The following is a 27805-nucleotide window of genomic DNA, read 5'->3' as shown; positions in this document are numbered from 1 at the left end:
GTAGATCTCCGAGGTTCCCTTGGGGCACAGACCCGGCCATCCCCACAGGGGTCACTAGGGGGCAGCACCTCCTTTGCCAACACAACCCGCCTACTCAGCCCTCCCAACCATCTTCAGCAAAACCTTGGCTCTCCTTAGATTTCCACAAAATGGCACCAACACAGAAGGCCCTTTGGAAAATTCCGGCTCTGGTGAGAGGCACACCCACGGAGAACACCGTGGAACAGCGAACAGGCTGTTCCTAAGGGATATTTTATTACCACGGCTCGTGAGCCCCGTGAATTTCCAAGACTTCATGCTTCTGCTCCCAGGCAGGCCTGGTCTTGCCCTGGAGGGGGCGGCCGCCCACGGCTCTCTCTCTCTCTCTCTCTCTCTCTCTCTCACTGACAACGTGCAGCTGGCTTTGTGGCTGTTTTTGAGGAGCAGATTCTCTGTCACTGGGTGAGAATGTGCCCTTGGAGCCTCTGCGGCTCCCAGGAGAAAACTTAGGGAGAGCAAAATTAACCCCAGCAATTCAGTTGCGTTCACAACGACCATCTGAGGGAAATAACCTTAACCTGAAATTAGTATCGTCTGAAGCCTTTTCAGTTTTTTTCTCGGGTGTTTCGGTTTGCGTTAGTTTTTAAACTAAATTCAGCCAGGTTCCTATTCTGTGTTGTTTGTAATAGCAAACAGTTGGAATCATCAATTCACAGTAAGCAAGAGCACAATTAAACAATAATATTTACAGTTTCCAGAAAAGTTGTAAAAAGGTCAGTTGATAGGGCGCCTGGGTGGCTCAGTCAGTTGAGCGTCCGACTTCGGCTCACGTCCTGATCTCACGGTTTGTGAGTTCGAGCCCCATGTCGGGCTCTGTGCTGCCAGCTCAGAGCCTGGAGCCTGCGTCGGATTCTGTGTCTCCCTCTCTCTCTGCCCCTCCCCGGCTCGTGCTCTCTCTCTCTCTCTCAAAAACAAACGTTAAACCTTTTTTTAAATAATAAAATCTTGAACATAAAATAAAAAATAAAAATAACTTGGAAAAATTCTTCTCTGTGTATGCCACCAACTCAATGTGCAATTATTCGATCATGTTACTGTCTTTTTACGTCTTAACACAGTTTTAGGGATTTAAACACATCTTTAACATTTAATTTTGTTTTGTAATTAATGTGAAACCCAAGGTTCCAAAGCCAACACTACCGAACAGGATGCACTCGGAAAAGCCCGACTTCCAGCCCTGTCCCCACTCCTCTTCTGCCTCCCCTTTTCGGTAACCATTGTCATCCACTTTTGGTTCCTTTTCCCCGCGTTTTCAAGCACAGACAGACATGTGTAATCCTGTTTGTTTACGTGTTCATTTACAGGAAACGTAAGCCTCTCTTCCGACAGGAAGCTAAACCCCTGGGCTGTATGGCTCACTGTCTCGTCTCCAGTTCATCGCAGACCCTCATTTCTGGGGGACAGGACGAATCCGATCACATCCGTCGCGCCGTTTCCTGGCTGGACAGGCTGCCGCAGCGACCCATCGCTCACAGGAGAAAATCCAGAACGCTGTAGTGGCACAGAGGCCCCAGCGCACCCGACCTCCCGGCGACACCGCTACCCTGCAGCTCCCCTTGAACCTGCTCCTCCGTCCACACCGAACTGTCCCATTAGCGTGAGCTCTCCTGCTGGGCCCTCCAGGTGAGGCCCTTCAACCCGGTGTGTACCAGCCCCTCTGGGGAGGAGGCTGTAACCCGTTGTCCCAGGAGAGCGTGACCGGTCAGTTAAATGTCCTGCTCACTGGACTCGAGCTCCCGGTGTGGAAACACCCCTCCCGCCCCGTCTCTGTGTCCCAGCTCTCAGCCCCGCGCCTGGCACATGGCAGGTGCTTCACAAGCTTGTAGAAGTGAAAGGGAAGCCTTCTGTAGCTGAAGCAACTTGGATGCAGGAGACCTGGGTTTAGATCCCGGCTCTACTGTCTTCTATCTGGTTGCTCTTGGGCGAGTCCCCTGGCCGTCCTGCATCTCGGCTTCTGTTTCAGTAAACTGGGGGAATTGCGGCTTCACTGAGGGCGGTCCTGAGCGGCAAATGAAGTCAGGAAGTGCTGAGGCCGTGCTGAATGACAGCGTGCAAGGGCAAAGGTAGTAAGGAGAGCGGAGGAAGGAGTGGAGAAGAACGCGGGGGGCTGGGTGGGGGTTGGCGTTGAAGAGTGAGCCGGGAGAAAGGGGTCTCACTGAAGAACACGCATGGATTCCCTCAAACCACGGCTCACAGGACAGGCGATTATCCCACACGATAGTAACTGGAACTGGAAACCGCGTCTAGTGTGGCAAGACCCGGCCACCACCGGACTTGAAAGGACCAGATCTGCGGGGAGGGGTTCTCTCCTCCCCTCCCCTCCCCTCCCCCACTCTTTTGTTGTTGCTGCTGCTGATTTTGAGAGAGAAAGAGAGCACCATCAGGAGAGGGGCAGAGAGAGAGAGAGACAGAGAGAATCCCAAGCAGGCTCCGCACTGTCATCACAGAGCCCAAGGCAAGGCTCGATCTCACGAATCGTGAGATCGTGACCTGAGCTAAAGTCAAGAGCCGGATGCTTAACCGACTGAGCCCCGCTGGCGCCCCCTCCCCGCCCGCTCTTTCTTTTGCTCACACATCACAGTCCCCAGGGTAAGACTCTCTTTCCTTTTTCCCAATCCTGGTCCCGGAACCCCTCCTACCTTGATCTCTGTCCCTTCGCCCGTGTCCCTGCGGGGAGGGCACGGGAGGGGTACTCGACGTGGTACAAAGGGATAGAAAAGAGAACTTTTCAAATGACAAATTCTCAAAGTTATTTTATTACACCCAAGTCCCACACGGAAGTTTGGGCTGCTTCGTAATTTACGCAGACAAACCTGCAGGCTTTGGTGGGAAGGTGGTTAGCGCCCCGATCCCTTCGCATTTCTATTCCAGTCAGTTCCCCTCGGTGTCGTCTGACTCACGTCACCTCCGCTCGGGGACGATGGTTTCCCCCATCTTACTCAGAAACCCGACAGGTGCCTCGGGCAGGGTGCGATCCGGACACGGAATTTCTCGGAGCCAGGCAGGGTCGTGGGCTCAGTGGAAGTTCGCCTCGTCCTGCACGCCGCACACTTCGAGCTCCCTACTCTTGGTGGTGTTCCTTCGCTTTCTTCTTTTCAAGAAGACTCTTCAAGTTTTCGAGCTTATTGTCAAGCTTGGTTAGGTAAAGCTGGAACTCAGAACCTAGAATATATCCCATAAAAAGAAGAGTTAACACAAAAAAGGTCAAACCTTTGGCAGTCCTCGTGAAAACAGCACATGGGACAGCCAGATGCCATTCCCCACACGTGCACTTAGGGAAGGGTGTCTGGTTCCTTAGAATGCCCTCCATGTTCCCACCCCATTGGCTTCTGGCAATCTTCACTGTGTCTGAGTTTAGGCTTGTGAGCTGCCAGAATCTGAGGGGTGATATGTCGAAGGGGATTCTAACTCATGGACCTTGGTTTCTCATGTGATGCCCAGGAGCCCTTACCCTAAGGGGACAGAGGTGTTTTCTAGTAAATGAATTTCGAGACATCTCTATTGGCCATTATCTTGTTTTTGTAACTGACCTTCTTTGTCGGGCCATTATTCATTGGTGGGTTGATCATAGTAACCCATCGGGGTGAGATCAGATACAACTACGAGGTGTCAGGTGGGTGACACAACTGGGCTGACTGGAGACCACTGCTGGGCGTGACAGCGGTTCTCTTCTCTGAACAGCAAAGGGGGGCTGTTGTTCAAGTCTCTTGGTCGGGGGCAGGGGAAGAAGCCTTCTTACTATCTACTGGGAGCTGAAGTAATAATCCTAAATAGCCAGTCTCAGAAGGGTGGGCACAGCGGACACATAGGCAAATGGCAGCATCTCGGTCAGAGAGGTGAGGATGTAAAACGTCTGAGCTCCCTCCTGAGGGTACATTGGAAGGACACTCCCCGCTCGTGGAAAGAATATGTGAGACGTAGCATGTGGGCAACGATACAATCTGCATGTGCCCGTTGCAAGAGTCACGTACCATTTTATTAGGGAAAATGGGAACACAGCAAAATTAGAACAAGGAGTTAGATGAGTGGGTCTATGCCCCCCTTGGCTAGGCTGCTGGTATTTGGACCTACTAAGGAGGATGCCACCCTTTGGAAAAAGGAATTGGTGCCGTTAGTATCATATATAGTATAATATGGGGGAAAATATCATTATAACTGGTGTCGTTCTTCCTCTGTCAGTATTGTTGGAGGAGCAAACCAGTGCAAGAGAAAACAATCAATGAACCAGTAAGGAAAGATGGAGACAAAATCAAAAAGGGGCCTTTGTTGGTGGGAGGGGAGAGCGTGTAAGGAGATTTACAAGTTTTGAAAGATACATATAAGGCTGGGGTAATAGTGGGGCGCCTGGGTGGCCCAGTCAGTTAAGCGTCCGACTCTGGATTTCGGCTCAGGTCATGATCTCATGGTTCATGGGTTCGGGCCCTGAGTCCGGCTCTGCGCTGAAGGTGTGGAGCCTGCTTGGGATTCTCTCTCTCCCCCTCTCTGCCCTTTCCCTGCTCATGCTCTGTCTCTCTCTCTCTCTCTCTCTCTCTCTTCTTCTAAATAAATAAATAAACTTAAAAATAAAGTTGGGGTAATACTGAGTAGGCAATGTTGATTGGAGACCAATTCTATTCGAAGGATATAAAGGTTTCAGTATTCATTAGGAGACATAGATTACAAAGGCCATGAATTCAGGGAATGGGAATAGTTCAGCACCATTTTACAGAGAAACAGACAAAATAGCGACGGGGAAAACTGCGGAATATTTGCATTCTTGCAACCACAGTAACGAGGTGAGCCAAGAAGCCTGACCCGGTGGGTTAGAGGGTCCCAGGTTGGCTGGACTGATCATGCCTTCTTCCGGCACCCTGGTGTCTGGGGTGTGATCCCCGAGAAAATGTAGTAAACAATCCGTGCCCGAGTTAACCCCACCTTGGGGGAATGTGTGGGAGTTGGGGATGGGCTTGGGAACAGGCCAAGATAAAGGTATGAGGGAAATAATTTGAGTTGTGTTTAATAAGGTTACCTTGAGCCTACGCTCTTATGGGAGTGTCTGGATGTTGCTAAGCGTCTTACTCCTCCTACTGTGTCTGGCCATGCCCTTCATAGACTGGCCCATCGGAGCCTCCTGCCTTTTAGATGACACTCCGTCCGCTACTATTGCCAGACGAGATGGGTCCACCCAGAGAAGGAAGACAACTGGACTGAAAAAATTGCAGACGATAAACAAAAGTTGATCTTACGCTCATTGGGGAGATTCATGAAGTTGGTTTCCACCACTCTGTTATTCAGGGGCTGGGTCATGCGGTAGATATTGTGGAGGGTCTTGTTCTGGTGATCCAATATGGAATTCTCTAGCTTCCAACCCTGTAGGCCACATGAAGTGGATTATGGAGGGGAAGAGCTACCGGGTAGTTTAAAGGAGTATAATTAGCAATGGAACCAGAGCTTGGATTTATTTATATAACCCTCATAAAGTGGGTGTGAGAAGATCTCAAATCCTGCCACGTGGCAGGGAGAGCATTCATCCTTCCATCCATCCATCCATCCATTCTTCCAACAATCTCTTTTCATTGTTTTCAAGGACTATTTGGTCACCAGTCGAAAGGAGGGAAAGCAGTAAACAGATTTTTGTGGGTGGGTATCCTTGAAGAGGGTATCCCACCTTTTCCTGGTTTGGGGAAATGAAAAGTCTAAGAAAAAGAAATATCTGTTCCCGAGGAGGGACATCACCCCAGAAGGAAACGCCAACTCTGCCTCTGCAAAGCTTTAATTAACCCAACAAATATTTACGATGCACCCGCGCTATGCTGGGGAACAGAAGGTGGTGGATACAGCTCTTCTCCCCAAACGGTTGCATGTGTGTGAGCATGGAGACGAGCTAACGGTGAAGCTGTCCTTGCACAAAGCCATTTATGAAGTTGGACCGTTAGCCCGTGGAAACGGGGGTTTGTCTATCAAGGGCCTAGAACAGTACCCGGCAGGAGCAACGCTCAGTAAATATTTGCCTTCTCCATGCGGCTCTTCTCCTCTGCCTGGGGTCCGGTCCCCGTCCTTTTGCCACCTCAACCGGGGCTCCTTGGTCTCTCTGGCCCCTCAACTTGTCCATCTCCGCCACAGCCCTAGTGAGATCGCCCACGGCGGGACAGGTGAGGACAGTAGCCCTGTGCATGGAGACCACCGTAGGAGCCCAGGTGTTGGCGTTAGGTGAGGTTTAGGGGAGCGCGCCTGTCAGCCAGGCAGTCAAAAGGGGAGACTTTGCTGGGGTGATGCCATGCGTTACCTGTGCCCTGGAGAACATGATGGGACTTGCCAGCACAAACCAGTAGACGTTCTCAGTACAGGGAGGAGTGGTGAGTGACCCTTTGTAGCTGTAATAGTGATGCACGTTCTCGGGGAGCATGTCCCGAATGTCAAGGTCACTCAGAACTGTGCTCTGTCCTAATGGAGGGGACAAAAGACAACGGAATGTTAGGGGGCCCTGGTACCCCTGGGGTCGACGGCTCCGGCTCAGACCTGTCCGTGTCTGAATCCCCCGATTCAGCGGAACACAGAAACTGATGGTTGGAGACATTCCCCCAGTTTCGCTTCCTGGAAGGGAAGAGCAAAGACTCTGGGGAGAGACCCACTCAGATGCCTCCTCCCGGATGAGTGGCACCAGTGGGCGTTGACTCCTCAAAAGCTGCTCCCTCATCTGTGGAAAGGGGATGTTCAGTCGGATTGCTGTGAGGGTCAAGGGGGCCTTCGAACTCTCACGTAGGCAAGTCCCGATGAGTGTGAACTGCCATCACCACTGCTGAGCAGAGGATACGCTTTATGATAAAGGAAAGAAATTAATCACGACTGCTAGGGGTTTCTGAGTAAGAACTCTCAAGATTTCTTGGTTTGGGCTCTCTTAGAAATGGGTGGATAGAGGGGCGCCTGGGTGGCTCAGTCGGCCGAGCGTCCGACTTTGTCTCAGGTCATGATCTCACGGTTCGTGGGTTCGAGCCCCGCGTTGGGCGCCGGTGCTGAGCTCATCCTGCCACACAATCTGAGAACCAAGCTCAGCCACAGTTGGGGTGTGGCTTCAGTGGGGAGAGGGGCTTCAGCAGGGTGTCTGAAGACTCCCCAGCATCCATACCCCTCACAGCATCTAGAGAATCCCTCTTCCGTTCGTGTCAATGACACTGAGCCCCTGAGCTTAACATTGTCTTCACTTTCCATTTTGCATTTTTTTAATGGCAAAGAGTTTAGTTTTTATATATACATAAATAGGCTCATTAAACCAAGACCTCAGAGTCTAGCAGTGCACAACCCCGTGAATAAGCGAAAGAATTCTAAATTTTAGTCTTATTGGAAAGACTTCGAGATACAACCTTCTAAAGGGCTCTAGCACGTAGATTTGGTTTCATAACCATAATATATTCAAGTTAGTCAAGAATTCCAGAACCATGGTGCAGCTGCTATGGAAAACAATACTTTAAAAATTAAACATACGGGCGCCTGGGTGGCTCAGTCAGTTAAGCATCCGACTCTTGGTTTCAGCTCAGGTCACGATCTCATGGTTTGTGAGCTCGAGCCCCACATCGGGCTCTGCACTGACAGTGCAGAACCTGCTTGGGATTCTCTCTTTCCCTCTCTCTCTGCCCCTCCCCACCCCTCTCTCTCAAAAACAATAAACCCTAAAAAAGAAGAAGGTGAGTGTCTGACTGTCACGTTAGTACATGTTCATCTTTGCAGCCACGAATAAAAATGGCAGCGGTCGGATGTCTGTGTGTCTGTCCAGCTGCATCCAGCCACTTGGCTACAGGCTCTGAGTAGGCGGGACTTGTCTGGAGCTTTGCCAGGTGAGCCCGTGGAGGGGTGGAGGGGTGGAAGGGCCAGGATGCGGGGCCTGTCAGCATCCTGGCCGTGGTGGGATCTCAGCCGGGCAAAGAGGGATCAAAGGCACGAGGGGTGACAGGAGGGCAAACGGGAGACCTGTGGATTGGGGGTCAGGAGGTCAGGACTGAAGTCAGGGAGCTGGAGTCTGGGAGACGTGGTCAAAGTCAGAAGCACAGAACCAAGGCACCAGAGCTGACGTGGTCGCAGCTCGGGTCATAGGTTTTAGGGGTAGGTGGCCCTTCGGACAAGGATTCTGCCTTCTGGAGGCGGAGGAAAGGGAGACCAGTGCTGCGTGTCTGTGTGTCCAGGCCTGACAAGGAGGGACTTCACTCTTGAGGTGTCTCTCAGCCTGAAGCGAAGAAAGACCTGTCTCTAGTGCCCAGGGTCGTCACTACCAGCCGGGGCCAGAGGTGAGAGCCACTGAGAAGACATCCCTGGCGAGTGGCACCCTGGCCATCCGGAGCCTCCGAGGGCGGGAATCAACAGGCAGACCATATGAACAGAGGCTTCTCGGAGGTGTTCACAGCCTGAGCCAATGGTGGGAATTGCTGGGACGAGGGACCTTGCCCAGGGAGGGGCCGCTTCCCTGGCAAGACCCGCGCGCCACCCTCTCTGCCGGTATCACCCTGTCCCCACCTTGTGCCCTCACGGCCGCTGTTGACTTTCCTCACCTGGATACCTGATGTTGTTCAACTGAGAAATGAAGGTGCTGTAGTACGTGTTTTCACCGTAATCCTCGACCTGTGGGAGAAGCACAGAGTGGTAGATCTAAGGGAGAAGGGACCTCCATCTGGTACGGTCTCCGCCCACCCAGCCGTTCGGTGGCCCTGCGGGTTGGACAAGCCTCAAGGGCAAGGAGGAGGCAGCTCATCCATGTGCCCACTTGTGTTGGGACAGATAATCTGGCTGCTCTTTGCCACCAACTGCCTGGGCTCGCTAGTCTCTTCCAGGGACACAGGCTGAAGGATTTTGGCAACTTCCAGAGAAAGAGCTTCTCGGTGGTGATGGGTGAGGCCCTCAGGAAATGGGGGTAACGATACCCCCAGTGACTCTGGGCAGGGTCAACCTCAGGAGGGTTCACTGTGGTGAACAGGATTTGGTCTCATGTGCTGCCTTCTTCATCCTCAAGACTTGTGACTGAGCCGAGGACAGTCATCTGTCCACGGGAAAGCTGCTCCGATTCTGCCCACTGCCAGGTCGCTATTTTTTTTGTATGGGTGTTGACTTTTTAGAAGTCAGAAAAGTTGCTGGGGCACCTGGGTGGCTCAGTCAGTTAAGCATCCGACCCTTGATCTCGGCTCAGGTCATGATCTCACAGTTTGTGAGATTGAGCCCTGAGTCGGGCTCTGCCCTGAGAGCTCAGAGCCTGCTCGGGATTCTTTCTCTCTCCCTCTCTCTCTGCCCATGCCTCAAAATAATAAATAAATCAACTTTAAAAATCTATAAAAAGAAGTCAGAAAAATTGCTTCTGGTGAAAAAGGTGAATTTTCAATGGTTCTCTTCAGTCAGTGGTGTTGATCGATTCTTCTTCCCCTGTAATGTAGTCTTTTTCTCTCAAAATATCTTAGTACCTGCACTCACTCTTCTTGTGATGATGTGACATGATAAAATCCTACGTGACGAGGTGAAAGAGGTGAATGACATAGGCAGGGTGACATAGCAGGAGGCTACTGTTGACCCTCTGATGATACATCAGAAGGAGTAACATCCACTTCTGGGCTGCACTTGACCATGAGTAACTAAAACCTCAGAAAGCGAAGTCAAGGATGGGGAAACTACTGTACAATATACAGCCTAACTTATCACAGCCTGTGTCAGGTTAATACTAAATTCCAGTAAAATATAGCAACTTTGCTCCAAGATAGCTCTATTTCTTTCCCACCATTTCTCCCATTTTTGTCATTGACATTACATCCATATATATCATAAACCCAACAATAAGTAGTATAATGATTGCTTTAAACAATCATTTTTTTTAATTTTTAATTTTTTTAAGTTTATTTATTTTGAGAGAGACAGAGACAGCATGAGTTGCAGGGGGAGGGTAGAGAGGGGGGGGGGAGAGAGGGAGAGAATTCCAAGCAGGCTCCGTACTGTCAGCACAGAGCCTGATGCAGGGCTTGAACCCACGAACCGTGAGATCACGACCTGAGCTGAAATTAAGAGTCAGATGTTTAACCGACTAAGCCACCAAAGTGCTCCTAAAAGAAATTTTTTAAAGACAAGACAAAAATACATGTATATAGTCTTTTATATTTGCCTACATATTTACCATTTCCAGCATTCTTCATTTCTTTTTGTGGATTTGAGTTACTGTCTGATGTCATTTTCTTTCAGCCAGAAGGATTTTCTGTAATACTCCTTCAGAATTATCTCAGTTTTTCTTTACCTGGGAATGTCTCTGTATCACTTCACTATTGAAGGATGTTTAGCTGGGTATACAATTCCTGGTTGACAGTCATTCCATGGCCTTCCAATGACTTGTTTCCTTTTTTTAAAAAAATGTTTAAGCTTGTTTATTTATTTTGAGAGAGACAGAGACAGCATGAGTAGGGGAGGGGCAGAGAGAAAGAGAGATTCCCTCCTCTGCACTGTCCACAGAGCCCAATACAGGGCTGGAACTCACAAAACCGTGAGAACATGACCTGAGCCGAAACCAAGAGTCAGACCCTTTACCAACTGAGCCACCCAGACACCCCCTTTTTTTTTTAAAGTAGGCTTCATGCCCAGCATAGAACCCAATTCAGGGCTTGAACTCATGAACCTGAGGTCAAGACTCGCATGCTGTATGAACTCAGCCAGCCAGGCGTCACTTCTGCTCAGTTCTTAAATTTTATATTTAGCCTGGATTCCTTGGGGTCTCTAGGGACCACCTAGCATCGGCATAGCTTTGTGGTCAGTCCACGATTGTAGCAGAGGTTGTGCTCAAACCCCTCGGGCCCAGAAGATTTGCACCCTCTGCTGATGGATCTGTGTGAGATTTGAGAAGCACATTCAAAGTTCAGCCAGTCATCAGGTCAGCTTCAGTCTTTACTTTCTCTCAGGCCATCTTGGGAAGCTTACACAGCCTTCTGTGGCTCTCTCATTTCCAGGATCTCCCATTAAATTTCTGATTAGTCTGTCACTTACCACTCACCCCAACTAGGACTACACCCTCAGACTGCCAGAGCTGCAAATTTCCCTCTGTTTTCTGTCTTTTCTATCAAGCTTGCTGCTTTTACTGATAATGCCCTGGGGCATGGGTTTTCAACTCTACTCCAAGTCAAGTGAGTCCCTCACCCCCAGGCAGTGAAGCTGCTGGTTCTCCTGTCCAGCCTGCCCCAATAAAACTACCTTTCTGACCGGGGCACCTGGGTGGCTCAGTCGGTAAGCATCCGACTTCAGCTCAGGTCATGATCTCATGGTTCGTGGTTCGAGCCCCGCATCGGGCTCTGTGCTGACAGCTCAGAGCCTGGAGTCTGCTTCAGATTCTGTGTCTCCCTCTCTCTCTGCTCCTCCCCAACTCACACTCTGTCTCTCTCTCAAAACTAAGTAAACATTAAAAAAATTATATAAAAAAACCAAACCTACCTTTCTGACCAAGCTGGAGGGTGGGGATAGGAATGGCCCCAGTGTTCTTACTCAAAATTCTAGCCATTTTTCACAGAAAAAATGCCTCAATTTGTTGTTTTCCTTTGGTCCACTTCCAGAGTAGGGATATGGTTGTTTTTGACAATTTCATCCAACTTAATACTTGTTTGGGTGGAAATTGAATTCACTGACCACTTCTTGCCACCTAGCCACAAGTCGTGACCTCCAGACATTCTGAGAAAAGCAGAGGTATTGCCTTTATCTGGCAGGTTGCTGGTTTCCTCTTGCCATCAGACCAGTTTATGTCTAGTCAACTGTGCTGTGATCCTAGGTCTTTTAAGTCATTTGTCTGACTTATCCAAGGTCCCCAAGATTGGTGACACAAAAGGAACACTGACTATAAGCAAGGGCTGGAAAAGGGTAGATGTTCATTGAATCAGTGCTTCCAAGAGTGATGAGCTTAGAAATAGATGAGGAGGGGCTGGAAGGAAGACGCTTTGTCTACATTTAATACTTTGGACACCAATCAATGACTTCACACGTGTAGTTTCAGCCTACCTTGATGAGGGCTGCCAGCACAGCTAAGCCATCCGGTGCGCTCTGGGCTATATCGTAGCTCTTGTATTTAGAATTGTAGTGAACGATATGAACCTGTGAGAAAAAAAAGGCTAAGTCAAGGGCAGTTTGTGCAGACTTCAAATGCCTCAGGTTTTCAGGGAGGAGCGAAAAGAAAGATGCTCCACCCGAGGCCTCAACCTGTCCCACATGAACAACTCTGACTTTCCCCCATCGGGGTATGAGATCTACCAAGACCAGAAAGTTCTCCAAGAATGGAAAGAGCATGAGTGGGATCTGGGGAGATCAATTCAAGGGCAACTCAAGGGCATTTCCCTGACCCCACCTCCCTCCAAGCAGACAAGCTGGTAACGTCCAAAGGGCTCGTGTGGGTTCTCTTGAGAGAGGGCATGAATCACCTTGCCCTGGAGGACACTGTAAACCTGTCATCATCCTCAGGACAAATCTACACAAGAGAGAGAGCCCTGAAACTCTAGAAATTCGGCTGAAACGTGGGCACCTGGGTGCTCAGTGGGTTGAGAGTCCGATTCTTGATTTCAGCTCAGATCATGATCCCAAGGTCATGGGACTGAGCCTTGTGTCCAGCTCCATGATGAGTATGGAGCCTACTTGGGATCCTCCCTCCCTCCCTCTCTCTCTCTCTCTTCCTCTGCCCCTCTCCCCAGCTTATGCAATCAATCAATCAATAAAATTTAAAGATCACATCCCACAAAAAAAACATTAAAAAAAAAAAGGAAGAAAAAAATTGGGCTAAAACCAAAGAAGGCTGGCCCCATCCTGTGGGCTGTAAACCTCTACCCTGCTGTAGGTTCCGTGAGCCGGGGACCCTGCCTGAACCGCTGACACAGAACAGCATCAGTGAATAGTTACAAATGAATGAAAAATAAAGTCAACCTTATAGTGACTTGACTGTCACCAGGACACAGTTTTTTTGGCTAAGGAAAGCGACGGTGGGGTTTGAGGGAAAGAGGGCCCGGCCCGGGTCCTCACAGTACCTCGGCCACATATCTGATCCCATCGATGGTGTGCTCGGAGCCGCTGATCTCTGAGGACTCGCCACCCCAGTGAAAGTGCATCTGCTTGGCTATGTACTCGGTGCCATCGGCGGCCGTCATGCGCATGGTGGGGGCAGGCTGATCTGCACTGGGGGAGAAAGTGAAGGCCGCAAGTGGTGGAGAGGGGGATGCGCCGGTCAGGGAGCTCCCCTGGCCACCTGCCTACTCACGGGGCAAGCCAGTACTCTGCTGGCTTAGAACGCCGTGAGCGGGGTCACCCACGGGGAGGAGGCAGCTGGCACACAGGGCAGGATGGGAGATCGGGAAGGCACACACCTTCTTACCTAGAGCCAGAGGTCAGGGGCAGGGCCAGCTTGTCAACCCGGGGAAGGGGGGAGGCCCTGAATAAACGTGGCCAGTGGGCACAGAAACCAGAATTCCACTCTCCACTTCTAGACCATCTTGGAATTTCCCCACAGTGTAGGTATAGGAAGGGGGGGCCTCTTGAGACTAGTTTCATGCCTTTTACTACCCAGAATGCTATTGTGAGGCTGGGCTGAGGTGCTTAAAATCCTCATCCTGGGGGCGCCTGGGTGGCCCAGTCGGTTGAGCATCTGATTCTTGGTTTCGGCTCAGGTCATGGTCTCACAGTTCATGAGTTCAAGTCCCACATGGGTCTCTGCACTGACTGATGGCACGGAGCCTGCTTGGGATTCTCTTTCCCTCTCGCTCTGCCCTCTCCCGCTCATGTTCTCTCTGTCTCTCTCAAAATAAATACACTTTAAAAAGAAAAGAAAATCTGGGGCACCTGGGTGGCTCAGTGGGTTGGGCCTCCGACTTTGGCTCAGGTCATGGTCTCAAGGTTTGTGAGTTCGAGCCCCGCGTCGGGCTCTGTGCTGACAGCTGGAAGCCTGGAGCCTGCTTCGGATTCTGTCTCCCTCTCTCTCTGCCCCTTCCCCACTCCTGCTCTGTCTCTCTCTTTCTCAAAAAAAAAATTTTTTTTAAAAAGAGGAAAGATTAGGTGTTTGATGTCTGTCAAATGTCCCCTTCTTTCCTTCCAAATTGCCGAAAGCAGCAGGGAGCTGTGATTAAGTTCACATGCTGTAAAGCTGGAATCTGGCCCCAAAGATTTTCACATGCCCTTGGGCAGAGCAGGTACTTTGTATTTAGTGCTTAAAATGTGGCCTGCCTCCAAATCAATCCTCGTGTGAAAAGAAAAAAAACAGAAGAGCCTTTAAAAGAAGATGTACAGGGGCGCCTGGGTGGCTCAGACGGTTAAGTGTCTGACTTCGGCTCAGGTCATGATCTCATGGTTCGTGAGTTCGAGCTCCATGCTGACGGAGTGGAGCCTGCTTACGATTCTCCCTCTCTCTTCCTCTCTCTCTGCCCCTCCCCCACTCGTGCTCAAGCTCTCTCTCTCTCTCAAAATAAAGAAACTCTTAAAAAATATTTTCAAAATAAATAAATAAAACAAAAGAAGACGTACAAAGTCATCTGCTGAGAGATTGGAAAGCAGACGACCAGGCCAGAGCTTTCCAATTGGCCAGTTAGCCCCATGTGAGCAATACCAAAGTTCCCGACACGTATGTTTCCCCAAAACACGATTCCTCGCAGAGTGTTTTGCTCCTCAGGTTTTATCAACAGGATCACACAGGCTGGATCAGAAAATGGCAGCAACTCAGAGCATGTCCCTGCACCTTTGAAAAGGTGAGACCAAATGCCTGTGTCCCCAAAAATCAACTCGCTGAACTTTCCAGATTCTGAAAATCGATGTAACTTTTAGCAAAAGTTGTTCTTCTTTACTGGAAACTAATTCAACCAGGTTCTTACCGCGCCAGGAAAGCCATGTGATCTGAGCATTTTCTGTGCTCAAGAAAGGACAGCCAAGGGTCAAGGCCACAAAGGTCAAAGAAACACTGAGGAACCGACCCCAGTTGGAGGAGACTAAGGACATATGACGGCCACGTAGAATGTGACATCCTGGATTAGGTCTTGGGCCAGAAAGAGGACATCGATGAGAATGGGATGAAATTCACATGGGTCCATCTAAATAGTTAATCATGTCGTTTCAAGGTAGTAAGTTTCTAGGATGTTAATATCAAGGGAAGTGGGGGGACACCTGTGTGGCCCAGCCAGTTAAGTAGCTGACTCTTGATCTAGGCTCAGGGCATGATCTCATGGTTTGTGGGTTCGAGCCCCAACTTGGGCTCTGAGCTGACGGCGTGGAGCCTGCTTGGGATTCTCTCTCTCCCTCTCTGCCCCTCCCCTGCTCACATGCATTCCCTCTCTCTCACTAAATAAACAAACATTTTTTTAAATATTAGGAGAAGTGGGAGAAGGGGATATGGGAACTCTGTACTATTTCTGCAATGTTTCTAGTCTCAAACTATTTCAAAATGAAAGGGGTTTTTGTTTTTGTTTTCCAACGACGAAACCAGCCCTGCTCCCCGCAGCCTTAGGAAGTCAGAACCTACTGAGAACCGTGCGTCACTCATGGGCGCCAACTTGGGGATTTGTCCTTTCGCACGGAAGTCTTTTCCCCTCAGGAGCATCTGATCTACGTCAGGCTCTGTGCCACGTACTGAGCTAGAAGGAAGAATGAGAGATCATCCTCCCCTGAAGGAGCCTACCAAACAGAGTGACTGGTAGTACCTATGAAGAGGACAGTGTTGCTTTTCCCACTGAAGACTAGAGGCCCAGTGCCTCAGGCCTGTAAGCTTTTCTTGAGCCTAGGAATATATATTTGGGGGGCTAAAAAATAGAGATAAAGATAAGTAGATACATATATTAATCAGTGAGTACTGGTCCTCCAACTGTAGCTAGTTCACGACTAAAGAAAGTGAGAATGAGGGGCGCCTGGGTGGCTCAGTCGGTTAAGCCTCCGACTTCAGCTCAGGTCACGATCTCATGGTCTGTGAGTTCGAGCCCCGCGTCGGGCTCTGGGCTGATGGCTCAGAGCCTGGAGCCTGCTTCCGATTCTGTGTCTCCCTCTCTCTGACCCTCCCCCGTTCATGCTCTGTCTCTCTCTGTCTCAAAAATAAAAAAATAAACGTTAAAAAAAAAAAAAAAAGAAAGTAAGAATGAGCTTTAGAAACTTTTGTAGCAATTTAAGGTTGTTTCCATAGCCAAGCGTGTTTTCAATTTCTTTTTACTGGCATATAATTTTATGACTGTTGACTCTAATAATAAAAGATGAGGTACATAAGAATGTAAATATAGGCCTGGCTGCCTCAGTTGGAAGAGTGTGCGACTCTTGATCTCAGGGTCATGAGCTCGAGTCCCGTGTTGGGTGTAGAGATTACTTGAATAAATAAATGAACTTCTAAAAAATGTAAATACAGAGTAGAATTTGAAATTAAAAGCACAATACCAATTATGTTAGCACTCCCCAACATTAAATTACATATAAATCTAGCAAAGTGTGTGCAAGATCTCTATATGAAATCTACAAAAATTCTGATGAAAGAAATCAAAGAATAAATAAAGGGAGAGATAGTCTATATTCCTGCGTAGAAACATTTGACGTTGTCAAGGTGTCAGCTCTTCTCAACGTGATCTATGGATTCGATGCAGTCAAATTTCCAGCAAGTTATTTTGTGGCTCTCAACAAACTGATTCTAAAGTTTGCATGGAAAGGCAGGAGACCCAGAATAGCCAACTCAATGTCGAAGAAGACCAATGCTGGAGGACCAATAATCAATACAAGGTAGTATTAGCAAAAGAATAGACAAATAGATCAATGGAATAGAATAGAGAGGCCCGCAATAGACCCACATAAATATACTCAACTGATCTCTAGCAAAGGATCAAAGACAATAGAGTGGAGTCTCTTCGTTAAATGGTGCCGGAAATACTGGACATCCACGGGCAAAGAAATGAATTTACACACAGGCCTTCCACCCATCACCAAAGTTAACTCAAAATGGGCCACAGATCTACATGTAAAATGCAAAACTATAAAATTCCTAGACGATAACACAGGAGAAAACCTAGATGACCATGGGGGTGGTGATGCCTTTTTCGAGGCGACACCAAAGACAGGATCCATGAGATAAATAATCGATAAGCTGGACTCCATTAAAATCCAAAACTTCTATTCTGTGAATGAGATCGAGCCCCGTGTTCCTGGGTATGGAACCTGCTTAAGATTCTCTCTCTAAAACAATAAAATAAAATAAAATAAAATAAAATAAAATAAAATAAAATAATTAAATTAAATTAAAAACAAAAAACCTGATAAAAAATGGGCCAGAGACCTTAATAGACACGTCACCAAACATATACAGATGGCAACTAAGTCCTGTGAAGAGAAACTCCACCTTGTACGTCATCAAGGAAACACAAATGAACAACAATGGGGTACCTCTGTACGCCTGTTAGAACCGCCATAAGCCAGAACACCGACACCACCAAATGCTGGTAGGATGTGGAGAAACAGGAAGTCATTGCTCACTCACTCAATGCAACACGGTGCAGCCACTTGGGAAGACTGCTTGGCAGTTTCTTGCAAAGCTAAACCCATTCTTACCATACAGTCCAGTACTCATGCTCCTTGGTATTTCCCCAATGGAGTTAAAACTTATGTCCATGCATCTGCACATAGATGTTTATAGCAGCTTTGCTCATAATAATTGCTGAAACTTGAAAGATGCCAAGATGTCCATCCAGACAATGGGACATTACTCAATGGTTAAAAAAAAAAAAACAATGAGCTATCGATCCAGTCATGAAAAGACACGGAGGAACCGCATTGCTAAGTGAAAGAAGCCAATCTGAAAAGGCTACACACTGTAGGATTCCAACCATATGACATTCTAGAAAAATCGAAACTGTAGAGACAGTAAGAGGATCAGGGGTTGTCAAGGGCGGCAGCGGGGGGAGAGAGGAGCAGGCAGAGCACAGAAGGTAATTAGGGCCATGAAAACACTGCATCATACTATCATAAGGAATACATGTCATCCTACATTTGTTCAACCCCATAGAATGTATAACACCAAGAGTGACCCCTAAGGTAGGTTATGGACTGCTGGCGATTGTGATGTGTCAAGGTCAGTTTATCCTTGGGGAAAAAAATGCCCCATTCTGGTGAGTGATATTGGTAATGGGGGAGACAATTATGTAGGGGCAGGGGATACATGAGAAATCCCTGTACTTTCCACTTAATTTTGCTATGAACTTAAAACTGCCCTAAAATAAATGAAGTCTATAAAAAATATGTATATATAAATATATTTTTATTTATGTCATTATTATTTATCATTATTATATCATCATTATTATAATTATTTATCATTATTATCATTATATTTTTATTATTATTTATAGCAATTATTATTTGTATTATTTGTAGTATAAATATAATCTAGATATAATAATTTACTTACAAATATAATTCTATATAAATATAGAAGATAAACCTCAGATCAGGACATTTATATTTATATTATAATGTAAATAATTTATATTTTATAAATTATATAAATATTATTTATATTATATATAACATGTTATACGTAATACATATATCATACATACAATATATATATATTTATATTAAGATATTATATTTTATATCTTAGGTCCAAGATATAAAAAGAACCCTACAAAATCAAAATTAATAAATTTTCTTATAATGTTTATTTATTTTTGAGAGACAGAAAGAGACAGAGCATGAGCAGGGGGTGGGGGGAGCAGAGAGAGAGGGAGACACAGAATTTGAAGCAGGCTCTAGGCTGTAGACTCTGTGCTGTCAGCACAGAGCCCGATACGGGGCTCGAACCCACGAACCGTGAGATCACGACCTGAGCCACAGCCGGACGCTTTAACCGACTGAGGCGCCCCAAATTAATAACTGTTTAAGTATATCATACCACCTTTACTGTTAAACTTATTCATCAAATGTTATTAAATTTGAAAATTTGTCGATTAGGGTTTTTTTTCCTTCCGTAGAATTCTTGAAGCTTGGAGCTTGCTGAAAATGTATAAGCAATTGTAAAGAGTTCTGAAAATCTTTCAAAATACGTTAAAAAAAATCTAAGTGATGTGAGCTGTGAGTGCGCTCCCATACCTTTGATATGATGTCGGGTAGCTTGGGGACCCTACAGGCCTCCAGCTTCCAGAAAGCCCGGCGCAGTCCATCGGAGGAAGGCCCAGGGCCCTCTCCAAACCGGGAGGAGGAAGCCACCAGTCACCGCAAGGCCCTGGGAAGCCGGGGTCTTCTAACACCTCCCCTCTCCCGGATCCCCAGCACAGAGCCCTGCACACCAGGCATGTAGCAGGAACAGCCCAGGTACCAGCGGGGGCGCTCGATCCCGCGATACCCCTGGCTGGCTATCCTGGTGGGTCAACCAAGCTTCTCCCCTGCCTTCAGCTGCCACCTGTGTCCCCTCTTCATCGAGGGCAAAGAGAGCAGCCGAAGCTCCTGGTGGCCAACCTGCTGGAAGCTTCAGAGCTAACTCTGGAAGCAGGAGCTTGTCATTAATGATAAAATGAGGCTTTCGTGAATTATTTGTGGAGTTCAGTGATCCAGGCCACGTGTACCTGAGGCCTTTCACAGACCTGTGTTCTCCTGTGTTCACCAGTCTCATCAAGGGCAGCTGGTTTATCTTCTCAATTGTGCAAACAGGAGATATAAGTCCTGTGACCCACGCACCTAAGCGGGTGGGCAGTAAATTGGCCCAGCCCGGGGGGAAGGTGAAGGGGAGGTGTCCGAGGAGGATGTGGGGAGGGGCCAGGCTTCCAGGGTCTGGGTCTGGCTCAGCCACCAGAGACTGCATAACCTTAAGTCCTTCGGCCTCCCAAGGCCTCTGGCCTCCACCCCAAACGATGCCCTCTGTGGGGGGTGGCAGGCTCAGAGGAGATGGGCCCCCTTGGAAAATCAAAACAGGGTGTTCAGTAAACAGAAAGCAATGGGTTTTACAGCTGTCCAGTCCAGGCTTCTGAAGTGGGGGTCCCCAAGACTCAGGCCAGACTTTTCCTGTCTGACCTCCACCCCCTTCCTGGAAGGGAATAGAATACAAAACCTTCTTCTTTTTATTAAACAAAATCTTTTTTAATGTTTATTCACTTTTGAGAGACAGAAAGAGACAGAGTGTGAGCAGGGGTGGGACAGAAAGAGAGGGAGACACAGAATCCGAAGCAGGCTCGAGGCTCCGAGCTGTCAGCACAGGGCCCGACATGGGGCTCGAACCCATGAACTGTGAGATCACGAGCTGAGCCAAAGTCAGACGCTTAACCGACTGAGCCACCCTGGTGCGCCCCAAGCTTCTTCCTTTTTAAACCTCTGAGAAATACTGACTGGCCCAATTGTCAGACATTTTGGGCCCATCAGACTCAATACAGGAAATATGGAAAATCAGACCAGCGCACAGATCAACAGAACACGCAGGCGGGTCAGTGGCCTCAGCAGCACTGTCTCCATCGGCTGGAGTTCTCGCTGGCTGGGCCAGAGTGAGCTTGGGGAGAGGCTAATGCAGAAGGAAGGAGCCAGCCAGGAGCTGAGGCAAAAGACAGAGGCCCTGCTGTGCAGCTTGGGGAGAGCCCCCGCCCCCCCCCCCCGGCCCCACCGTGGCCCCAGCTCCCAGCCTGTGCTACATCTCCGCGTGGGCCACCCTATCATCTGGCACCTGCTCCCTCTGCCCAGCGCCCGTGGACCGCAGCCAGCCACCTGCCCCTTACCTGTGTGGCCGTTGTTGGTCATGGGGAACTGGCCCCCCTGGGACTTGTAGCCTGTCAGGTTCAGAGCCTTCAGGGAGGGGTTGTACTGAACGTTTCTCCTCTGCAGGTCGATGGGTGACTGTCTCCTCCCCCCGCAGCTGGGGTACTCCTTCGACCACTGTGTTTGGTCCAGTGGCCCCTCTGCGACAGGAGAGAGCCAAAGGGGTCACAGCTCTTTGAGGGGCTCAGTTCACAGCAGGGTCCGCCCATCAAGAGGCCAGGATCAAGGCCAGAGGTCTGCCTTCTAGAAAGCAGAGCCTGGCCTCCAGAAGGAGGGAAGAGGGGCATCGTCAAAGTCGTCTCTGGGGGGCCTGCTATCTGGGGGGCTTTGAACTCCTCCCCTGTTTCAGTCATTGGCCCCGAGAAGAGAGTCAGGGCTTAGAAAAACAATGAAAGTCTTTATTATATAGCTTTAGTTCCCCCCTGGAATGGGAATACACTAATAAATGCTCTGGAAGTCTCCCTGGGCTTGGCATTGCTGTGTTACTTTAGGGGTCCTCTCTCCATTTGCTCCCAATGGCACAGTTTTCCTTCCCCTCCCCCAACAATAGTGCAGTTCCCTCCCCCCACTGCAGGACCGCCCACCCGTTTACCCGCTCCAACCCCTGTCATTGGGTCCCAGGATGGTAAAGACCTCTACGGATTCAGGGCAGGAAGGGAAAGAAAGCATCAGGTTCAAAGACGACCAAAGTGATGAGGTGGAAAAAAAAAAAAAATCAAAGTAAGGAAATGTATCTTTTTTGAGGTGGGTAATAATTCTAGGGGAGAGAAGGAAGAAAGCTAGTCATTGCCAGGGGAGGGGGGGGTCCCCGTGGGTCCTGCTCATACCCGCCCACTTGCAGTTGGGAATCCAGGCTCTCTCCCGACCTTACCCGGTGGCTGCAGGGGGCGGGGGCGTGGCTTGTTTTAAGGAAGCCGTTTGCATCAGGGGCCGCTCCCAGCCTCTTGGTTTTGCAATATACAGGAAAGTCAGGTTTTTATTTCTCTGCTCTTTATTTAATACTATAAACCAATATTTAAGCAATTCTTTCCTAGAGGCAGGATGCCAAGATCACGGCCAGAGGTCCCCGGCACAGCCCCCCTCCCCCACCACATGAATCAAAAGGCTTTGGGGCCCTTGTCCCTAGCAGTGTTGTGGCTTTCTGAGCATTTGAAGTAGCTACCCCAAGCGCTCCTGGGCCCCTGATGGCTTTCCAGAAGGCCCCCAGTCTCAGAGGCTGGGCTGAGACTGGGAAGGACAAGACCTGCCTGTTGGAATTCTCCCCCTTGCTTGTCCTTCTGAACCACCCCGAGTACCAAGGAGCCCGGGGACTTCTCTGCCCCAGAGCGGGGCGGTTGGTCAGAGGGGGTCGCTCTGCCCTCTGAAGCTGGACTTTCTGAGCCTCCCATGACGTCCCTAATTCTGTTCCCCTTGACTTAACAGACATACATCCACCTCGAATGTATGCTTCCCCCTGTGCCTGAAGCTGGGGGCACCGTGTGCAGAGTGGGTCCGCCAGCGACCCTGAAGGCCGTCCAGAGCCCCATCCCTCGGTGCAGTGCAGAAAAGGGGGGGCACGGGCAGGAGCTCTCCTCAGTGCCCCGTGGGAGGAACGTTTCGTGTCCAGATGTGCAGATTTGGGTCTCAGCAGGCCCACGGCAACTGGGAGGCAGCAGCCTGGGGGCTGTGCACAGTGGAGATGTTCTGGGTGAACCTCCTACCACGAGCTCCCCACGAAGAAAGCTCTCGCAAACCCGCACACCCTCTGTGAGGCCGCAGGGAGCCCTCACAACTTCATTTTCCACATGCAGAGACGGAGAGAGCAAAGGGCTTTGCAGTCAGAGGGCTCTCCAACCAGCGCTGTGGCCGGAAAAGGTTCTAAGGCAAAGCACCTGCAGACGATGTGGGGGTCCGGGAAGGGAGAGCGAATTCCTCTTGTCCTAATCGGGGGTTCTGGGTTCAGAGTGCTCTCCATAGCCTTGAAGGGCAACCCCAGCAAGGTGAGGGTAGCGAGGAAGCGCACAGCCCCCGAGGCGCAGGCTTACCTGAGTAGGTCCACTGGGAGCCATGCTGGGCCCGGGCCCCCAGGAAGAGCAGAGCCAGCAGGGGTAGGAAGGCCGCCATGGAGCCGCAGGTCTGGAATCAGGCTGATGCAGGGGACGCTCTTCTTTTAAACACTCAGAAACTGTCAATAACAATTTACCGAGTCTGGTTGATTGACCTACCTCCGCTGCACCCACTAAAACAATAACGCCTTCCCACAATGGCCCTTGTGACTTGGTTGACTGGGCCAGGTGGTGTGGCCTGACCTTGCCCGATCCCCGCTGGCGTCATCACCACGAGCGGTTAGCCCACGGCTTTGGTTGTTCAATGCCCTAGCTTATGACAACTCACTTGAAGGGCCACACAGTGCGCCCTTTGTGGATGAGCCACCACAGGAGAGGGAAAAGGCCCAAGGCAGAGGGAAGCAGGATGGGGAGGATTTCCCGGGACAATGGCACTTCCTGTGCCCTTGCTCCTGGCACGCGGGGCTCTGGGAACGGGTGAGGGCCATCCCCAGGGCCGGGAAAGCCCGGCCGGATTCCGCCTGGTATTTCCTGCCCTTCCTCGGTGGTCGACACAGGCCGCCGCTGCTGCAGACCTTGGAGGCCCCGCCAGCCCCTCCATGTTTGGACGTGGACCTGAGAGTCCTACCCGGAGGCCCCTTGTGCCCTCCTGCTCGCGCTCGGATCACCCGTAGGCCACGTCCCCGTGTGTGCCTTCGGGCCTTCGCGCTAGCCCGGGCGTCCGTGTGTCTCCGTGGGGAGCACTTGTCCTGAGGGCTGCAGTGTGCTCGGTCACACCCACGCGTGTTGGATCGGCCCAGCGCCTGACCCCTCCAAGTGTCCACTTGGGCAAACCGTCCTTGAAACTGGCTGAGGGAGAAACTTCTGAGTTTACACCTGCTGACAGGCCAGCGTTTCCCACGCACGGGGCAGGCAGCGTCCCCGCTTGCTGGCCAGGTACAAGGGTCCGTCCTGTTCTGCAGAGGAGAGCCAACCCCACCCCCAGCCCCCCACAAAAGCATTCCGCGCCCTTGTCCCTGGGGGCCGGGGATGCCAGACGGCAGTGTGGCAGCGGGAATTAGGCCTGGTTACCTTGTCTACCAGACCCCTCCATATATGAAGAAAGTGACGTAGGATGGCCGGCCGGCCTGCCAGAGAGGGACCCGGAAGTAAAAGTGAAGGACTCAGCCCCCCGCCCCAACTTCATGGAACTTTCTTGCATATTTTCAGAGGTTGGAAACCCACGCTCCAGTCGCCACAAAGTGAGTCGCGTCTGGCCCCGTCGAGAGGGCCACCTCGTAGGTCCCATGAGACCCCACCTGGGCCAAAGACCGCAAGGGTAGCCGCTGAAGATCACAAACCGAGGCTCTGAGTGTTTTTCTTGGGAAACTGAAGCAGGGCTCTGGGCAAGAGGGAGCACAGAGGGAGTCGGAGAGGTCACGGCAGCTGGGGGGTGCGCAGCCAGAGCGGGGGAGGCAGGGGGGAGGGGTGCTGAGTGAGGGGTAGGGGCGACCTGCGGAGGGGGGGAGGGAGGAAGGGGCCCGGGGCCGTGTGAGGAGACGGGGACCGCTCAGAGAAAGGAGCGGGTGTCCACAGCCGGTGCTGGGAAACTGGGGAGTGTCTGTTCTTACCCGCAGCTCCATTTCCCGCGGGTTCCCCTGTCGCTTAGCGCTTAGGAAGGCCCAGGGGGCCCAGGCGCTTTTGTTGCCCCACAGAGTCCTCGTGGTAAGCGCATAGCCACCTCTGCCAGTCTGCAACCACAGCAACCTCACCGCGGAGCGCACACCACACTCACCCATCAGACCTGCATCCCTGCCCTGGTTTCTCCGATTGGCTCGGGCAAGAGCCGGGCGGGCCGGGAATCTGTGCAGGTGGCTAACGTGGACAACAGGTGGTCAGAGTGAGTGATTGTGTCAACACGGTGATCGCACCGGCCAGGACCCGCCTGCTAACGAGGGCGCGTTGCTGCGGAAAGAGGGTCCCTCCCTCTCCTGTGCAGCCCACTGCGATGGCAAAGTCGACAGACAGACAGGGTCCCTTCTGTTGCCTACTCTCTAACTCACTGTCTTCTTCAACCATGAAATTTTCCATTGACTTTGAACATGCGTTTCCGCCTTCTGGTATTTGCAAAGCCTGTTGCTTGTTTTGGGTTTTGTTTGGGTTTGTTGTCATTTTAATTTGCGTTTTTCGTGTGTCGCATTCGACCCTGAACTTGCTTCTGCCTTCATCCAACTGCGTCTCCGGCTCATCCAGGCTGTATCTTATTCTAAACTCCTGTTTTTCTAGGCCTTTGGTTTGAGTGGCTGGTCTGAGATGAGTTGACAGGTGTGCCATTTTCATCGCAACATCATGTCAAAAATGAGAAAGGAGCTTTGTTCTTTCTCGGTGCCACCACAGCTCCATGACGGAGACCCACGGAGGCAAAGAAGAGGCAAGGACGTGTGGTCAGCCCAGGTGAGCAAGGAAGTGCTATCAGCCCAAGTAAACAGGGAAGTACCACCAACCCAGGTGAGCAGGGAGGGGTGGTCAGCCCAGGTGAGCAGGGAGGGGTGGTCAGCCCAGGTGGGGGGGCGGTGATCAGCCCAGGTGAACAGGGCAGGGTGGTCAGTCCAGGTGAGCAGGGAGGGGTGATCAGCCCAGGTGGGCAGGGAGGGGTGGTCAGCCCAGGTGAGCAGGGCGGGGTGGTCAGCCCAGGTGGGGGGGCGGTGATCAGCCCAGGTGAGCAGGGCAGGGTGGTCAGCCCAGGTGAGCAGGGAGGGGTGATCAGCCCAGGTGAGCAGGGAGGAGTGGTCAGCCCAGGTGAGCAGGGCGGGGTGGTCAGCCCAGGTGAGCACGAAGGGGTGGTCAGCACAGGTGAGCAGGGAGGGGTGGTCAGCCCAGGTGAGCGGGGGGGGGGGGGGGGGGGGGGGGGGGAGGGGTGGTGGTCAGCCCAGGTGAGCAGGGAGAGGTGGTCAGCCCAGGTGAGCAGGGAGGGGTGATCAGCCCAGGTGAGCAGGGAGGGGTGGTCAGCCCAGGGGAGCAGGGCAGGGTGGTCAGTCCAGGTGAGCAGGGCGGGGTGGTCAGCCCAGGTGAGCAGGGAGGGGTGATCAGCCCAGGTGAGCAGGGAGAGGTGGTCAGCCCAGGTGAGCAGGGAGGGGTGATCAGCCCAGGTGACCAGGGCGGGGTGGTCAGCCCCGGTGAGGGGGGGGGGGGGTGGTCAGCCCAGGTGAGCAGGGCGGGGTGGTCAGCCCCGGTGAGCGGGGGGGGGGGGGTGGTCAGCCCAGGTGAGGAGGGAGAGGTGGTCAGCCCAGGTGAGCGGGGGTGGGGGGGGGGCGGTTGGTGGTCAGCCCAGGTGAGCAGGGAGAGGTCGTCAGCCCAGGTGAGCAGGGAGGGGTGATCAGCCCAGGTGAGCAGGGCGGGGTGGTCAGCCCCGGTGAGGGGGGGGGTGGTGGTCAGCCCAGGTGAGCAGGGCGGGGTGGTCAGCCCCGGTGAGGGGGGGGGTGGTGGTCAGCCCAGGTGAGCAGGGCGGGGTGGTCAGCCCAGGTGAGGGGGGGGGGGGGCGGTTGGTGGTCAGCCCAGGTGAGCAGGGAGAGGTCGTCAGCCCAGGTGAGCAGGGAGAGGTCGTCAGCCCAGGTGAGCAGGGAGGGGTGGTCAGCCCAGGTGACCAGGGCGGGGTGGTCAGCCCCGGTGAGCGGGGAGGGGTGATCAGCCCAGGTGAGCAGGGAGAGGTGGTCAGCCCAGGTGAGCAGGGAGGGATGGTCAGCCCAGGTGAGCAGGAAGAGGTGGTCAGCCCAGGTGAGCAGGAAGAGGTGATCAGCCCAGGTGAGCAGGGAGGGGTGGTCAGCCCAGGTGAGCAGGAAGAGGTGATCAGCCCAGGTGAGCAGGGAGAGGTGGTCAGCCCAGGTGAGCAGGGAGGGGTGATCAGCCCAGGTGACCAGGGCGGGGTGGTCAGCCCCGGTGAGCGGGGGGGGGGGGGGGGGGGGGGGGGGGGGGGGGGAGGGGGGTGGTCAGCCCTGGTGAGCGGGGAGAGGTGGTCAGCCCAGGTGAGCAGGGAGGGATGGTCAGCCCAGGTGAGCAGGAAGAGGTGATCAGCCCAGGTGAGCAGGGAGGGGTGGTCAGCCCAGGTGAGCAGGAAGAGGTGATCAGCCCAGGTGAGCAGGGAAGGGTGGTCAGCCCAGGTGAGCAGGGAGGGGTGGTCAGCCCAGGTGAGCAGGAAGAGGTGATCAGCCCAGGTGAGCAGGGAGGGGTGGTCAGCCCAGGTGAGCAGGGAGGGGTGGTCAGCCCAGGTGAGCAGGAAGAGGTGATCAGCCCAGGTGAGCAGGGAGGGGTGGTCAGCCCAGGTGAGCCAATGCTCAGTTCTGCCTAAGGGTAGCATGGAAGAATGGATCAGGCCACACAAGAATATGCATGCTCTGCCTGTGGTAGCACAGACGGGCCATCATTTTATTTCATTCAGGAGTTCCAGCTCTGGAATCCCGCAGAACGAATCATTCTGGACAAGTGAACTTTCTGGATAGCTAAAGGCTCAATCCGGCCTAAGTACCAGCACGTTTCGTCCATTTTGGATTAAAACTTCCGAAACGTATCGCACTCATGCCTGCCGTCTCAGATCAAGCCAAATGTAATTAAGTTTTTCCTAATGACTGAGGCTCACTAATATGAAAATCAATTATCCTGCGTTGTAATATATTAAAGCCCACTGGGCCTATAACTGTATGAGACTCTTCTCCCTACATGACACAGCCCCTAACTGTTATATTTCTGGCCTTCTTAGATATTGAGGGGGGAAGTTAGCGAGCGTAATTATGAAAGCAACGTACACCGATGTTCCTGAGTGACATTCTAGTTGTTAACATTCACGAGGCCAGGGCACGGCCAACCTGGACAGGAGTGAGACTTGGGGCTATAATAGGCTATAATAGGCAGAAGCCCCTTGCTCTGCCAGGAACGAACCCCGTAGTTGGTGGACAGTGTGGAGACCGGGAGGCTGGAGCAGGGCTTGGCAGCAAGAGCATCTGGAGGTGGCAACGTGTATATGTGTATTTTTTGCAAGAAGC

General features: G+C 51.5%; 1 protein-coding gene and 1 long non-coding RNA gene across 2 annotated transcripts; one reads left to right on the top strand and one right to left on the bottom strand.

Annotated features, from left to right (window-relative positions):
- Nucleotides 1–2830: 2830 nt before the first annotated feature.
- On the bottom strand, nt 2831–22891 carry CA6 (carbonic anhydrase 6). The gene is given in 9 exon segments (XM_042996238.1): nt 2831–3201; nt 5265–5388; nt 6305–6462; nt 8559–8628; nt 12016–12108; nt 13029–13159; nt 13162–13176; nt 20706–20885; nt 22770–22891. Coding segments are annotated over 9 exon segments (951 nt in total). The 5' UTR covers nt 22849–22891; the 3' UTR covers nt 2831–3100.
- On the top strand, nt 21379–27437 carry LOC122241132. Its single transcript, XR_006221117.1, has 3 exons — nt 21379–21465; nt 25056–25223; nt 27205–27437. It is a non-coding gene; the product is annotated as an uncharacterized LOC122241132 (long non-coding RNA).
- Nucleotides 27438–27805: the final 368 nt, after the last annotated feature.

This window comes from Panthera tigris, chromosome C1 (assembly GCF_018350195.1).
Source record: "Panthera tigris isolate Pti1 chromosome C1, P.tigris_Pti1_mat1.1, whole genome shotgun sequence".
Classification (NCBI taxonomy): domain Eukaryota; kingdom Metazoa; phylum Chordata; class Mammalia; order Carnivora; family Felidae; genus Panthera; species Panthera tigris.
This window is presented reverse-complemented; position numbering and strand designations above follow the sequence as displayed.